The sequence below is a fragment of the Anarrhichthys ocellatus genome, unplaced genomic scaffold (assembly GCF_004355925.1).
Source record: "Anarrhichthys ocellatus isolate YVR2014 unplaced genomic scaffold, GSC_Weel_1.0 scaffold209, whole genome shotgun sequence".
In the NCBI taxonomy this organism is placed as follows: domain Eukaryota; kingdom Metazoa; phylum Chordata; class Actinopteri; order Perciformes; family Anarhichadidae; genus Anarrhichthys; species Anarrhichthys ocellatus.
In genome coordinates, this window is record NW_022280239.1 from 120,734 (window position 1) to 136,590 (window position 15,857).

The 15,857-nt window shown below is 42.5% G+C and overlaps 1 protein-coding gene across 2 annotated transcripts in view; it reads right to left on the reverse strand.

Annotated features, from left to right (window-relative positions):
- Positions 1-15,857, reverse strand: part of abcg1 (ATP-binding cassette, sub-family G (WHITE), member 1) — a 21,434-nt gene that overhangs the window by 2,328 nt on the left and 3,249 nt on the right. Inside the window, exons 3-15 of one of the 2 annotated variants that reach the window (XR_004213946.1) lie at positions 14,822-14,939; positions 13,450-13,582; positions 12,989-13,039; positions 12,757-12,902; positions 12,402-12,525; positions 11,108-11,222; positions 6,634-6,779; positions 6,358-6,459; positions 5,781-5,949; positions 5,288-5,388; positions 5,039-5,197; positions 4,850-4,968; positions 3,075-3,359 (exon numbers count right to left, since the gene is read on the reverse strand). Coding sequence is in view for 1 of the 2 variants with exons in the window: in XM_031878894.1 (XP_031734754.1) it covers positions 3,131-3,359; positions 4,850-4,968; positions 5,039-5,197; positions 5,288-5,388; positions 5,781-5,949; positions 6,358-6,459; positions 6,634-6,779; positions 11,108-11,222; positions 12,402-12,525; positions 12,757-12,902; positions 12,989-13,039; positions 13,450-13,582; positions 14,822-14,939 (1,712 nt within the window). In the remaining variant the exon portion in view is untranslated. Of the gene's footprint in view, positions 1-2,640; positions 3,360-4,849; positions 4,969-5,038; positions 5,198-5,287; positions 5,389-5,780; positions 5,950-6,357; positions 6,460-6,633; positions 6,780-11,107; positions 11,223-12,401; positions 12,526-12,756; positions 12,903-12,988; positions 13,040-13,449; positions 13,583-14,821; positions 14,940-15,857 lie in introns of those variants that run through there. The other variant, XM_031878894.1, reaches the window with a different exon arrangement.

Sequence of the window (15,857 nt, forward strand, 5' to 3'; positions counted from 1 at the left end):
CCCCCCCCCCCCCCCCCCCCCCCCCCCCCCCCCAGCATACTCAACAACACTGTCTGCTGTGGAGACCTTCAGGTTTCTGGGATCCACAATCTCCCAGGACTTGAAGTGGGCCCGCAACATCAACACCATCAGGAAAAAGGCCAGCAATTCACTCTCTGGAGCTTTTATTTTGAAATGGGAGGGGGGGTTCTATAAAAGACCTGAATGACTGTATGATAGAGAGAGAGAGAGAGAGAGAGAGAGAGAGAGAGAGAGAGAGAGAGAGAGAGAGTGCCCAAAGTTAGAGCTAGAGTGAGAGCATAACTATCAGAGTGGAGCGGAGCATGAAAATATTCTGTGATTTTTCCAAACAAATTGCTCCAGCTCCCACAATGTTTACTCTTTATACACCATTTTGGCCAAAAAGCTTGGAAATGTTGTGCTGTCGCACACAGATGTCTGTGGAATCCAACGGACTTACACAGAGCAGCCACAGAGCAACATGAACTCCAACCAACTGCTCCATTAGACTCCATGTTAAATCTCACCACTCATTTCTCAAAGAAAGCAGACGGTACCAGTTTTGTCTATTGCTCTGGAGCTCACATTATTAACACCACAAACATAAAAAACACATTACCGTGTTTGCCAGAGTCTTATCTTTCTCACGGTATCTATATTTTGGCACTCAGACTCCTGCTTTTTGTTAAAAGGGGTTTTGTTCAAAATCACTGTTTACTGTAATGTTTCTTAATCAGTCTGCCTCTAACACCAGGTGCGTCCTCACCATGGCAACCAGTTACACACACGCACGCAGGCTCTCTCTCTCTACACACACACACATGACTTGGAGATATTCAGTCAAAGGCATTGTTAGACCTCCTGTCTGTCTGTCTGTCTCTCTCTCTCTCTCTCTATCATACAGTCATTCAGGTTTTAGATATTGTTTAGAGCCCCCCCCCCCCCCCCCCTCCCATTTCAAAATAAAAGCTCCAGAGAGTGAATTCTAACTGGAATGCTTGTGATGAAGCCTGTCATTTAATAGCTGACGTCACGCGTCATGAACGTGACACAGAGGGGTGTGGTCTCCTTTCCTAACCACTTGTCCTTTATTATCTGAATAAATTAATACTTAAATAAAGGATTATTTTTCTTAATTAATTCACTTTTAAATAAAGGATGATCTTATGTAAATTAACTAATACTTTAATGAAGGATTATTTTATCTCATTAATTAAAACTTTAGGATGGATTTAAAATTAAAAACGGAATAAATGATCAGTCACAAAGGTGTATTTGATCAAGTTTATTGTTTGAGTTATGAAGAATAAGTATATGTTTCTATATTTATATTAGTGCTGGGCAACGACAAAAATTTGTAATCGCGATTAATCTCATTGTTATGCTCAAAGTTCAATAATGAATTCAAAAGTAGTGTATTGTGCACTTTTATTTTGAAAGTGCTGCTATATGCTATATGAACAAAAGGTCAATAACATTTGGTTTAAACACTTTAAACACATCAGGTTGTTGTTAGCAGCAGTATTCCCTTTACACAGCAGCAGTTATAACATAGTTATAATGATTCTGATCATAGATATTCAGACGGTGTTTTTTAATGTTTGTTAAATTCTCAGTAGTGATACTAAATGATGCTTATTATACATATTACAAACAAAACACTTTAAAAACTCATTTAAACTAATTTAAATGAATCATTTATTTTTTGCTTTCTTTGGTATTTTGGTCAGACACATATGCAACGCTGATTACCGTAATATGTGTGGTATTTGTTATAAATGTACGTTGGTACATAGAGGGTGATAAGAAGCTGTACATGGAGGGACTTAGGACCCAGGGAATGTAGGTGAAGCATGGAACCTGTAGTCTGTACCGTGGCAGTAACCTGCATGAGGAAGTTATGCTCATACAGAGTTGAGTTAAGAGCAGTTTGTTCTCACGTGCTTATATGTTCATTTAAAAACACCACAATATGTGTTTTAATATTGTCACATTTGATCCTGTAACGAGACGATCGCGTGTGTGTGTGTGTGTGTGAGACAGGTGGGACCGACGGTGACGGAGTGAAGGGGGGTTTCAGACCGGGCGTGTCACCCGGTGGGGGGGGGGGGGGGCGGCAGCAGCAGCAGGAAGAGACGCACACAAACAGCTGTTCACCGCTCCCTGCCCGGTTCTTGTGTTAAAAATGTCCGCTTAATAATAAACAAAAAAACTGCGTTAACGCGATAACGCGTTAACTTGCCCAGCACTAATATATACTAGTATTTATATTTATTTATGTTGACTACGTATGTTGTTTATGTGACTTTGTTTAATGACGGTTGGTTTGTTTTCATGAACGGCTTTAAATGTTGCTGTCGCAAGGCATTGTGGGACGGCGATATATCCTTTCCTTGGGAAAAGGAGATAAGGAAGTATCCTTTTTCTAAAGGAGATAAGAAAACATAATTTTTTGAAAAACAAATGTATATAATCTATAATACAATTATATAATATAATAATACTTCATGAATGAATCTGTAAAGAGACTAAAGCTGTCAGATTAAAACAGTAAAAGTACAATATTTACTCTGAGATGGAGTAAAATGGAAAGTAAAGTACAAGTACCTCAACATTGTACTTAAGTACTTGAGCGGCAGTATTTTGTTTAAAACACCAACAGACAGAATGTGTTGGCTGTTTGGTGGAACTATTATAATAATAATAACTTTATTGATCCTCCATCAGCTGGACTTTACTGATATTAGCAACATGCTAACAGGCTAATGGTGTTATGGAATCTGTCAGTCATGACGGAGTCGATAACGTTTTCATCCAGACTAAACTTTATTGATCAATGGTGATTAAAACGTTAGAACAAAATCAGTCCAGAGTCCTGATCCGCTTCTATTGGGACCACCAATCAGTCAGAACTAGGTCTTCTCCGGTTTGTCGTGGTCCCACAGTTCAGGACTCAGGAGACCAGCTCCTGAGTCCTGAAGGCCCGGACATGTCCCCACTTTGTCCTTCTCATGGAGACAAACCCCACAGCTACATGCTAACTTTGGCCTAAAGGATTTGTCCTAAATGTCCACCTGGTCCTCCTGGTCCTCCTGGTGCTCCCGGTCCTCCCGGTCCTCTTGGTCCTGGTCTACCTCTCAGCGCTGATCTTGTACCGGAGGACAAAGTAAGCGAGGAGCCTCAGAGAGAAGAAGAAGATGGCGAGGACGATGAAGTCCTGGTAGAGTTTGGCGTCCAGCATGTCCAGCTCCTTCAGGATGGCCTGGGACTTCTGGAAGTGACACGTCTCGTCCGGGTCGCAGTGCAGATCGTCCCGGTCCAGACTGTAGATGGACAGGATGACGCCCTCGAAGCCGTACCTGAACACAACATGGGAGACGTTCATGAGCTAGAATCTCTTCACGTCTCTGAAGCTTCACACATATTTAACATCAATAACTAAGACGAGAGAAACAGGTTATTGATTTGTGTCTCTGCCATTAATCATGTCAGGGCCCCTCACTTTGATCTGGTGACCCTCTGGAGGGGCCCGACCCCTATGTTGGACCCACTGGACTAAACCAGCTGACTGAGTATAAAGTAAAGAGTCTCCTGGAGCAGCTAATAATAATATAATCCACCATCGGAGTACTTCTGATACTTTAGTTAAAACGTATAATACTTGTGTACTTTTACTTGAGCGGCACAGTGATGGAGATCAAACAGGAAGCTCAAGAATGTTTAAGTTTTGTAAAGATTTTAAGGATTATTATGTTCTGATTAGAATCTTTGTGATCTCCTAAAGGTCACGAGGTTAATTAATGATCAATTATTTTGTTCCAATTAAGTAAGTTTACTTCATGGATCAAAGGTTTTTAGAAGGAAATAAAAACTCTTTCCTGAAGTTTCACCGGAATTAGAAAATGTATACAGTATATATATATTAGTGCTGGGCAATGATTACAATTTTTAATCGCATGATTTTTTTGCGATTAATCTCATTGTTATGGCAAAGTTCAATAATTAATTCAAAAGTAGTGTATTGTGCACTTTTATTTTAAAGTCCTGCTATATGAACAAAAGGTCAATAACATTTGGTTTGCAAACACTTTAAACACATCAGGTTGTTGTTAGCAGCAGTATTCCCTTTACACAGCAGCAGTTATAACACAGTTATAATGATTCTGATCATAGATATTCAGCCGGTGTTCATAACTTCATCTTCATGTGTGTAAGAGATGATATTTAAATATACACCTTGAAAACTGAAACCTATCTACGTCATGTTTTTATGTTTGTTAAATTCTCAGTAGCGATACTAAATGATGCTTATTATACATATTACAAACAAAACACTTTAAAAACTCTAAAATAATAATTTAAATGAATCATTTATTTTTTGGTATTTTGGTATGTTGGTCAGACACATATGCAACGCTGATTACCGTAATATGTGTGGTATTTGTTATAAATGTACGTTGGTACATAGAGGGTGATAAGAAGCTGTACATGGAGGGACTTAGGACCCAGGGAAATGTAGGTGAAGGAAACAGGAAGAGACGGAAGAGACGCCACACAAACAGCTGTTCACCGCTTGCTGCCGGTTCTTGTGTTAAAAATGTCCGCTTAATAATAAAAAAAAAAAATTGAGTTAACGTGCGATAAAATAATTGTCGGCGTTTATTAGTGAATGCGTTAACGCGATAATATATATATATAATAGATAGATAGATATATTCATACACGTATCGTAAAATATAACAGACTGTTAATTAATGTGACGAGTGACACTGTAGTGACGAGGTAAAGGGTAAATATGAGACTCTTCTTCTGTCTGATCTCAGTAGTTGTGTCACCACGGCGCCCCCACCTGACGTAGGAGATGTAGGACATCCACTGCAGGTACCAGGGGATGGTGTCGAAGCTGACGAAGAACCCCGAGAACAAGAGGACGGGGATCGCTGTGACCGGACCCACGAACGTCGCCACCTGCAGGAGACAAAGGAGTGATGTCAGCAGCCGTCAGCGAGGTCACACAGGTGAGTCCAGGTACACCGACCTGCAGAGAGGTGGACGCGGCTCCGATCAGTAGACCCAGACTCTGAGCCACCAGAGAGGTCAAGACCCCCAGAGACAGGAAGAGGAAGAACCGGCTGGCGTCCGAAGGCTGAGCCGTCATCCAGTACACAATACTACAGTACACCACCGGGAATACTACCTGGACAGCACAGGGTCGATAGTACAAGACAGTGGTCAGTGAAGTACACACACACATATATATATATGTGTGTGTATCATACCACCTTACCTGGAAGGGGACGTCAGCCATAGTTTTGGCCAGGTAATAAGCCTTCAGACTGTACCAGTAGTTCAGGTGTTCCCTCAGAAAAACTCCCATCTCCAGAGGAACTGAAGCACAAACACAAAGAACACACAACTCAACGTTAAATACTTCAAATAAAATGAAATGTAATTCAACATTAATACTATAACATGAACATTATTAATATTATTACTAACACATACACATCATGAACATTATTATTAAAACATTAACATTATTAACATTATTACAGACACATTAACTTTATTAACATTATTATTAAAACATCAACATTAGAAACATTTTACAGGAAAAGGGATTTAAACTTGTACTTCTATAAAGGTAGAGCAGTGAAGTAAAAAACATCATGAGAAGATAATGCTCAAGTGAAGAAGGCTACAAGTACCTCAAACTTGTACAGAATTACAGTACTTGAGTAAATGTACTCATATGATCTGACGTTCAGGCTGTGACTTACATGTGAGCACTGTGGGCATCAGAGCAGCGAACATGAGGAACAACATGGAGAAGAAGAGGAACCCTGAGTTACTGAGAACCTTCTTGGCCTCATTCCCGATGCCCAGGTACAACAGACCAATCAGGACGCCGATCCCGATGTGAGAGGAGATCCTCAGGTGAGTCAGCACCTGGTCGACCAATGAGAGCGTAGATGAGTCACTACAACTGTTACTACAACTGCTATTATTACTGTTACTACAACTGCTAGTACAACTGTTAGTACAACTGTTAGTACAACTGTAGTACAACTGTTAGTACAACTGCTATTATTACTGTTAGTACAATTGTTTGTACAACTATTAGTACAACTGTTAGCACAACTGTAGTACAACTGTTAGTACAACTGTAGTACAACTGTAGTACAACTTTTAGTACAACTGTAGTACAACTGTAGTACAACTGTTACTACAACTGCTATTATTACTGTTAGTACAACTGTTACTACGACTGTTAGTACAACTGTGGTTTCATGACATTCTGTGTATCTCAGCTGCAGTAGCTGTCAATGTCCACCGGGCGTCACAGTGTTTACTCACCGAGTCTCTGAGGATGCTGAGGAACGTTCTTCTGAACAGGATGGAGAACTGAGTCATACAACTGGCTGAGAAACTGTGACAACCTTCAGACGACGAACTCTCCTGAGACAAATGAGACATGTAATACAACATAAGATATCTCTCATTTAACAGACATATATATTGAATGATAATATTTCTGTATCTTTGTGAAGAAGACAGTGAACGTCTCCTCGTCCTGTGTTTGTTTCTGACTTGTGAACAGTGTAAAGTGCGTGAGGTGCGTTTGTTTCTCACCTCTTCTGTGTGCTGCCACAGCAGCGGGTGGAGGTTGGTGTCCCCGTTCAGGCCAGTCTGATGGTCCTTCTCACACTTCCTGTCCTGGACAGCTTTCACCAGCCGGACCATCTGGTCTCCGTATTCTCCAGACGCCACCTCCATCACTGAACACACACAGTGGTGGTACTTTTACTCAAGTACTGTAAGAACAGGTACTTGTACTCTACCCTCCTACTTCTTTAGAAGTGTTAATGTTGAATATTTGTGATGAACTCCTCTATATTTTGAGAAAACCCTCCAACTTCTTGAGCTTATTAAACTCTTTAAAAAGGATCAGCTGGTAAATGCTTCGTCACAAAGCTGAAAACAGATAGCTTTTTGTAGTAAATGTAGTAACTTACATTACAAGTATCAGAATGGGTAGGTTTAGGATGTAAAATACTTGTTATAATCATTTGTGTTCACTGAAAATCTCATTGTCAATGTTTCCACTGCTACGCCGATGATGTCCAGCTCTACATCTCCACAAAGGCCATTACCACTGCTACTCGCTCCACTCTCACCAACTGCCTCACTGACATTAAATCATGGATGCAAACCAACTTCCTCAAACTGAACTGTGATAAATCTGACATGATCATCATCGGTCCCACATCCCTCATTAAAACCAGTCACAACTTCTGCCTCACCATCGACAACTCCACTCTGTCTCTCTCCCCACACATCCGCAACCTTGGAGTCATGTTCGACAGCAACCTCTCCTTTGAACACCACGTCAAACAAATCACCAGAACTGCCTTTTTCCACTTAAAAAACAACCCATCTCCGCCCATCACTCTCCTCATCTGCTTCTGAAACTCTGATCCACGCCTTCATCACCTCCAGAATCGAATACTGCAACAGCATTCTCCACAGCACATCATCCAAAATCCTAAATAAACTCCAGTACATCCAGAACTCTGCTGCTCGCCTGCTCACCCACACCCGCTCCCGTGACCACATCACCCCTGTTCTCCAGAACCTCCACTGGCTCCCCGTCCCACAACGGATCCAATATTAAAGTCCTTCTCCTCACTCATAAAGCCCTCCACAATAAGGCCCCCTCCTACCTCACCGACCTGCTTCACCACCACACTCCATCCCGTCGGCTCCACCCCTCTGATGCCTCCTGTCCCTTCCACTCAGGACCAAGCACCGGACATGGACAGAGCCTTCTCCAGAGCTGCCCCCTCCCTCTGGAACTCCCTCCCCAAACACACCAGAGACTGCACTGACCTCTCCATGTTCAAATCTCAAATCACAACCCACCTATTTAGAACTGCTTTTAATGTGTGACCAATATCGTGTGTTTTACAATTTTAGTGTATAGCTTTTGTTAATATGATGGTTTTTAATGTAAAGTGACTTTGAGTATTATGAAAAGAGCTCTATAAATAAAATGTATTATTATTATTATTTGTGTCCCTTCAAGACGGCTGGCTCGGTGTGTTGGTGCTCATTGTTTTGTGTTGTTTTGTCGTTAACTCAGTTTTCTGCTGTGGTACACGGAGCTCTTTCACCAGAGATGAGCTCATGAACATCAGGGGAACAACTCCAGCGGACTTAGTTACAACTTTTTTGTTAACCTCTGTGGAATTACTGGACATTCTCGTCAAAGGTGCGCTCACCTTAACTCATGTAGTGAAGCCCGTGGGAGAGGGAAATGGGCCGGCACGCTTGTGCGTCTACGTACACGTGGATTTCGCACACCGCTGCCGGGCATATTTCTCTCCAACGTGCGCTCACTGTGCAACCAACTGGATGAACTTCAACTACTGGTGGGGAGAGACAGAGACTTTTCTTCACTGAAACCTGGCTCTGTGGATTGATACCGGACTCCGTGTTCCAGCTGGCTGGCTTCCAGCTGTTTAGAGCGGAATCTTTCATCATAAACTATAAACCCTTCTACTCCCGTGAGTTTGCTTCATTTCTACTGGTCGGTGTTTACATGCCGCCGCAGGGCAACGTGCAGGAGGCACAGCGGACACTCGCCGACCAGATACGGTGTGTGGAGCGGACCAACCCGGACTCTCTAATCATTGTCCTTGATGACTTTAACAGAGGAAACCTCAGCCATGAACTCCCTAAATACAGACAGTTCATTAAATGCTCAACCAGAGAGGAGAACATTCTAGATCACTGTTACACCACAATCAGCGGGGCCTATCATGCCGTCCCTCGTGCTGCACTGGGTCTCTCTGACCACGTCATGGTCCATCTGATTCCTGCTTACAGGCAGAAACTAAAGCTGTAAACCTGTGGTGAGGAAACTCAAGCAGTGGACCAGTGAAGCTCTGGAGGATCTTCGGGTGTGCTTGGACTGTACATACTGGGATGTATTCAGGACTGCCACCAACAGTCTGGATGAGTACACAGAGGCTGTGACGTCATACATCAGCTTCTGTGAGGACAGCTGTGTTCCAACAAGCACCAGGGTGAGTTACAATAACGACAAACCCTGGTTTACAGCTGAACTCAGACAGCTGAGGCTGCACAAGGAACAGGCATGTAGGAGTGGGGACAAGGACTTGTACAAAGAGGTAAAACACAGGTTTAGTAAGGCGGTGAGAGACGCTAAACGACTGTACTCTGAGAAACTGCAACACCAGCTCTCAGCAAGTGACTCTGCTTCTGTCTGGAGAGACCTCAGACAGATAACCAACTACAAGCCTTAGACCCCCCCCACTCCAACGACCTCCGCCTGGCAGACGAGCTGAATGAGTTCTACTGTCACTTTGATGGACAATGGGACAGTCCTGACCCCATCCCCCACAGCTCCATCAACCAGCCCCAGACCACCAGGTCCCCCTCCCCCAGCCCAGCAGGGGCCCATGCCTCTGTACCACCCATCCCAGCGCCCCCTGCAGTTCACCTACAGAGCAAACAGGTCTGTAGATGACGCAGTCAACACGGCCCTTCACTTCATCCTCCAGCATCTGGACTCCTCAGGAACCTACGCCAGGATCCTGTTTGTGGACTTCATCTCTGCTTTCAACACCATCATCCCGTCTTTGCTGCATGACAAGCTCTCCCAGCTGCACGTGCCCCGACTCCACCTGCAAGTGGATCACAGACTTCCTGTCTGACAGGAAGCAGCGTGTGAAGCTGGGAAAACACATCTCAGCCTCCAGGACCATCAGCACCGGTTCCCCCCAAGGCTGCGTTCTTTCCCCTCTGCTCTTCTCCCTGTACACCAACAGCTGCACCTCCAGTCACTAGTCCGTCAAGCTCCTGAAGTTTGCAGATGACACCACCCTCATTGGACTCATCTCTGGTGGAGATGAGTCCGCCTACAGGTGGGAGACTGACCATCTGGTGACCTGGTGCGGTCTGAACAACCTAGAGCTCAACGCTCTAAAGACAGTGGAGATGGTTGTGAATTTCAGGAACAACGTAGCCCCACCTGCCCCCATCACCCTGTGTGACTCCCCCGTTGACGCTGTGGAGTCCTTCCACTTCCTGGGCTCCATCATAACCCAGGACCTCAAGTGGGAGCTGAACATCAGCTCCATCACCAAGAAGGCTCAGCAGAGGATGTACTTCCTGAGGCAGCTGAAGAAATTCAACCTGCCAAAGACAATGATGGTGCACTTCTACACAGCCATCATTGAGTCCATCCTCTGCTCCTCCATCACAGTCTGGTACACTGCAGCCACTGCCAAGGACAAGGGCAGACTGCAGCGCATCATTCGCTCTGCTGAGAGGGTGATTGGCTGCAATCTGCCGTCCCTCCAGGACTTGTTCACTTCAAGGACCCTGAAGCGAGCAAGAAGGATTGTAGCCGACCCCTCTCACCCTAGACATGAACTGTTCGTGCCCCTTCCATCTGGCAGGAGGCTGAGGTCCATCAGGACCAAGACCTCCACCAGGACCAGGACCTCACGCCACATGAACAGTTTCTTCCTGTCGGCAGTCGGGCTCATTAACAAAGCCCGGGTCCCCCATTGACTCTGTCATCCCCAGGACAATCTCCTACCAGTCACTCCCCCTCACATCCCTTCATATTTAAATACACTCGACACTTTTACACTACACTTACATCTCACATGTTTATAGTCCTGTTATCTGTTCGTTTGTGCACTTTATTTTATATTTCACTTTGTTTTATATTTCACTTTATTTTATATTTCACTTTGTTTTATATTTCACTTTATGTTATATTTTACTTTATTTTATATCTTTCTGTACATTTTAATATATTTCTACTTTACACTGTGTTGATTGTTAAATGTTTGCACCTCCCGTCGTGTGAAATTCCTTGTATGTTCAACATACCATGGCAATAAACGGTTCTGATTCTGATTCTGACCTGCGGTTTCATTCTGGACCCTGATTGGCTCTAAACTAGTTGTGATGACATCGATCCTGCAGGTGAACCGTTCAAAGTGGAGCAGTGTACAGTCTCAAACAAACTACAAAGGTCTTTGAGTCCCATTTGAACACAGTTTCTTACCGAAGTCTGCAGGGTTGTGGTATGTGGGGCAGTTGAGTCCGAGGTCTCTCAGGTAGAGAACCAGACTGGAGACGCTCCCTCTGTAGATACACTGACCCTGACTCAGGACGTACAGCTGCAACACACAGACAAACGCGTTTACAACCAGGAAACTCACTCTTTACTGCAGTAAAAGTACTAATACACACTGTGAAAATAATTCACTACTGTTGGACAAGAAGCACTGCTTTACAAACCTGACTGCAGTACAAGTATATCAATGTAGTTAAAGTACTTCAAGTCAAAGAATGATTGATGAGTAAAATGTTTTCCTAATCTATCTGACGTTTGTGGACCCATATTCCTGCTGCATTAATTAATGTGTTTGTAGCATTTTAACTCCTTTATATCCTGTTTAGTTTAATCTACATCAATAAATCATATTCTATAAGATCATCACCATTGTAGCGTTGCCGTCCTGTGAGAACCTCATATCTGTTTTCAGCTTAGTGATGTAGTACAATAAAGAGTACAATACATACCTCTGAGATGCAGTACAGTAAAGAGTACAATATATACCTCTGAGATGTAGTACAGTAAAGAGTACAATATATACCTCTGAGATGTAGTACAGTATAAATAAAATATTTACCTCTGAGATGTAGTACACTAAAGAGTACAATACATACCTCTGAGATGTAGTACAGTAAAGAGTACAATACATACCTCTGAGATGTAGTACAGTATAAAGTACAATATATACCTCTGAGATGTAGTACAGTAAACAGTACAATATATACCTCTAAGATGTAGTACAATAAAAACTACAATATATACCTCTGAGATGTAGTACAAAAAAAGTACAATATATACCTCTGAGATGTAGTACAAAAAAGTACAATATATACCTCTGAGATGTAGTACAGTAAACAGTACAATATATACCTCTGCGATGTAGTACAATAAAAAGTACAATATGTACCTCTGAGATGTAGTACAGTAAACAGTAGAATATATACCTCTGAGATGTAGTATAGTATAAATTACAATATTTGCCTCTGAGATATAGTGCAGTAAAAAGTACAATATGTACCTCTGAGATGTAGTACAATACAAAGTACAATATATACCTGAGAGATGTAGTACAGTAAAAAGTAGAGAGTAAAGTACAAGTACTTCAACTGTGTACTTGAATTCAGTACTTGAGTAATGTGCTTAGTTACTTTCCACCACTGTGTATTATTGATATTATTGTGTTGTTGAGTTTGTCCCTCCGGGGCTGCTGGGTAATGTAGTTCAGTGTGTGTGTGATTACCTTGTCGAAGAGTTCGAACAGCTTGGCGCTGGGTTGGTGGATGGTGCAGATGACGGTTCGTCCTCCCTGAGCCAGAGCTTTCAACAGAGAGACCACCTGGAAACAGGACGAGCTGTCCAGACCGCTGAGACACAGGAAGTAGATCATGTTTATGTTGTTTTGAGCTGAACAGTCTGACCCAGGTAACATATTCTTTACAGTCTGTGAAACACACGACACCTTCCAGAACTCTTTTCTTCAACAGAGAATGCTTCGATAAAATATCTTTCCTTTTTGGTGAATCAAACGATGACATACATTTTTGTGGAAACTAAACCAGACTAAGGTGACCCCCCTTCACTATGAGGTTTCTGACCTGGTGGGTTCATCGAAGAACATGACCGGAGGATTATTGACGAGCTCCAGAGCGATGGCCAGCCTCTTCCTCTGACCCCCCGACAGGTGGGACGTCCTGGTTTTAGCACAGTCCAGTAGACCCAGAGCCATCAGGATCTCCCGGACCTGAACCCACACACAGAGACCGCTTCAACCTCTGATAAATATATGATAAATATATAACCAGGAAGTAGTCATGGGTCAAAACTCACCATCTCTCTGCGAGCCTCCTCCTTCTCCTGCAGCTTCAGGTTGGCTGAAACCTGCAGACACAATATCAGTGATCCTGGATTATAAAGTCCAGTATCAACCAAAACCTGCAGGGAACTCTAGTCAACCTAGCAGAAACCTGAACGGGTCAAATCAAACAGAGCTAGACACCAGATTACACTGTTAGTGGATCAGTGAGTGGGTCGACAGAAACATATTGTGATGCTTCAATCATTTTTCCTGATCAGCTCGTTCCAGATGAAATAATGTTAATAATGTTAATAATGTTAATGTTCATGTAATGTGATTTAACTAACAATATATACATATACCGTGTGGTAATAGTAATTTACTGTATCAGGGTGTCTTTACAGTGCAAAGTAAAAGTACTACTACTACACTGTAAAGTTTACAGTGTAGTAGTAGTACTTTACTGCAGTAAAGGGTGAGAGTACTCCCGTACCATCATGGCTTCCTGTACAGTGAGGTGAGGCAGCAGCATGTCGTCCTGCATGATGTAACAGGAAACCTTCCTGAAGGAGCGCAGGTCTCTGGGCTGACTATTGATCAGGATCTCCCCCTTCATCCCCGTCTCTCTGCGTATGAACACATGGTATACATACATAATTAATACAAAATATGATTCCATATGCTGACTCTGGATGTAACACTTCCTCATCCTCAACATCAGGAAAACAGAGGAGATGGTATTCGACCCCAAATACATTGGAGACCACTCACCAGTTGTTATCCATGAGCAGAACATTGCACAGGTTGACTCCTACCGGTACCTGGGCATACATATTGACAATAAACTGACATGGGTGTTCAGGTGGAAAATGTCTGCACTAGGGTCCAACAGCGGCTACACTTCCTCCGCAGGCTGAGGGTCTTTGGTGTCAACCAGAAAGTCTTGCTCCTCTTCTACCGCGCCATCGTTGAGAGCGTCCTGCGGTTTGTCACCTCAGTGTGCAGCTGAAAGCCCAGATCACCGGCTAACACGAAGAGCCATGAAGATCATGGGAGTCAGACAGCATCCCACACTCCAGGATGAAACTATCATCAGACAGGCCCAGAAGATCATTTCAGACCCCACTCATATTCTCCACCCTGAATACCAGCTTCTCCCCTCAGGCAGATGCTTCAGAGTCCCTCAGTGCAGCTCAACCGCTCTAAGAACTCCTTGGTCCCCTCGTCCACCAAAGCCCTGAATGGCAAGCTAGCCAGAGCCGAACCCCTGGAACACCGACTTTTATATATTTGTATTATCTTAACTAAACACTACTGGTGTGTTGTACGATGGGCAGTGTGACATGTATTGTTGGCTGGTGGCAGTCTGTGTGTACTGTGTGTACTGTGTGTACTGCATGTACTCTATGTACTGTGTGTACTGTGTGTACTGTATGTACTGCATGTACTGTATGTACTGTATGTACTGTGTGTATACAATATGTTATTTGTATTGTTTTAAGAGCAAACACTATGTTTAACATCAGTATATATTTCCTGCTCACTGAAAACAACACAAATCTGATTTCTGCATGTTGGTGAAATGTAGTCATATTGTCAGATGAGCTCATATTTCATTCCTTGTGATTGTAAGATTGTAATATTTATAGCCGGTTCCCTCCTCTGAAGATCTCTTCTGATCTTGGTCTCTTGTTAAAGGTTCATTATGTTTTATTGTAAAATAACATGAGAAGATAAATAACTGACCTTTGACCTCTGAAGAGCATCACTATCATATTCATAATCTAACGTTCATATTCACATCAAAGGTAACTGACAGAAACTAGGACTGGTAGTGAATCAGACTTCAGCAGACCGGTACCCACCTGTACCCGGCCAGGATATTCATGAGGGTGGACTTCCCGGCTCCGGAGGGCCCCATGATGGCCACCAGGTCCCCGCTGCTGAACCTCCCAGAGATCCCTTTGAGAAGCGTTTTGTAACCTGAGACGAGACACAAAGAATCAGTCTGCAGGTTCCCAGCCGGTCTGAGAGCAGCTCTTTGTCCTCCAGTCCTCCAGTCCACGAGTCCACGAATCCGGTTTCACAGCACTCTGGAGGTTTTACTCTGCACCTGGTTTCACGTGAATATGACACCTACAAACCTGAACAAACCTCAACTCAGATCAATAAAGTGGAACATAATCTATCTGCTTCACAGCTGGCTGTTGCTCACAGACCTATATCATATATATGTATATATAATATACATATATATGATACACATATATGATATACATAATATATATATATATATAATATATATTATGTATATCATATATATGTATATTATATATATATAATATACATATATGATATACATAATATATATATATATATATATATAATATACATATATATATATATAATATTATATGTATATTATATATATATATATAATATATATATATATAATATATATATATATATATGTATATTATATGTATATTATATGTATTAATGGTTCTGATGCTGCTGCTCTTCTAACTCAACAGGAGGAAAGTGAACGTAGATGAATCTTGTAATCTTGTGAGATAAACTGAATAAATCAGAGAATATATGAATGAAATATTTCAGTTTGTATCATTTTCTACTAAACAAACACAACGAATCAGGTTCAAGTCTTCTGTTCGTTCTACTTCATAAAAATATCAGCACTTCAAAATAATAACAGGGGTTACCATGGAAACAAAAGAGGAGGAGGATTCTGATAATGAAGATGAAGATGACCTGCAGTAACCGATGCAGTGTTCATCAGCTGACGTTCTTTAATGAGATTATCAGAATTAATCTGATCCTGACCGACAGTTACCTCTACTGCAGTAGTACTACTCACTGTACTGCAGTAGTACTACTCACTGT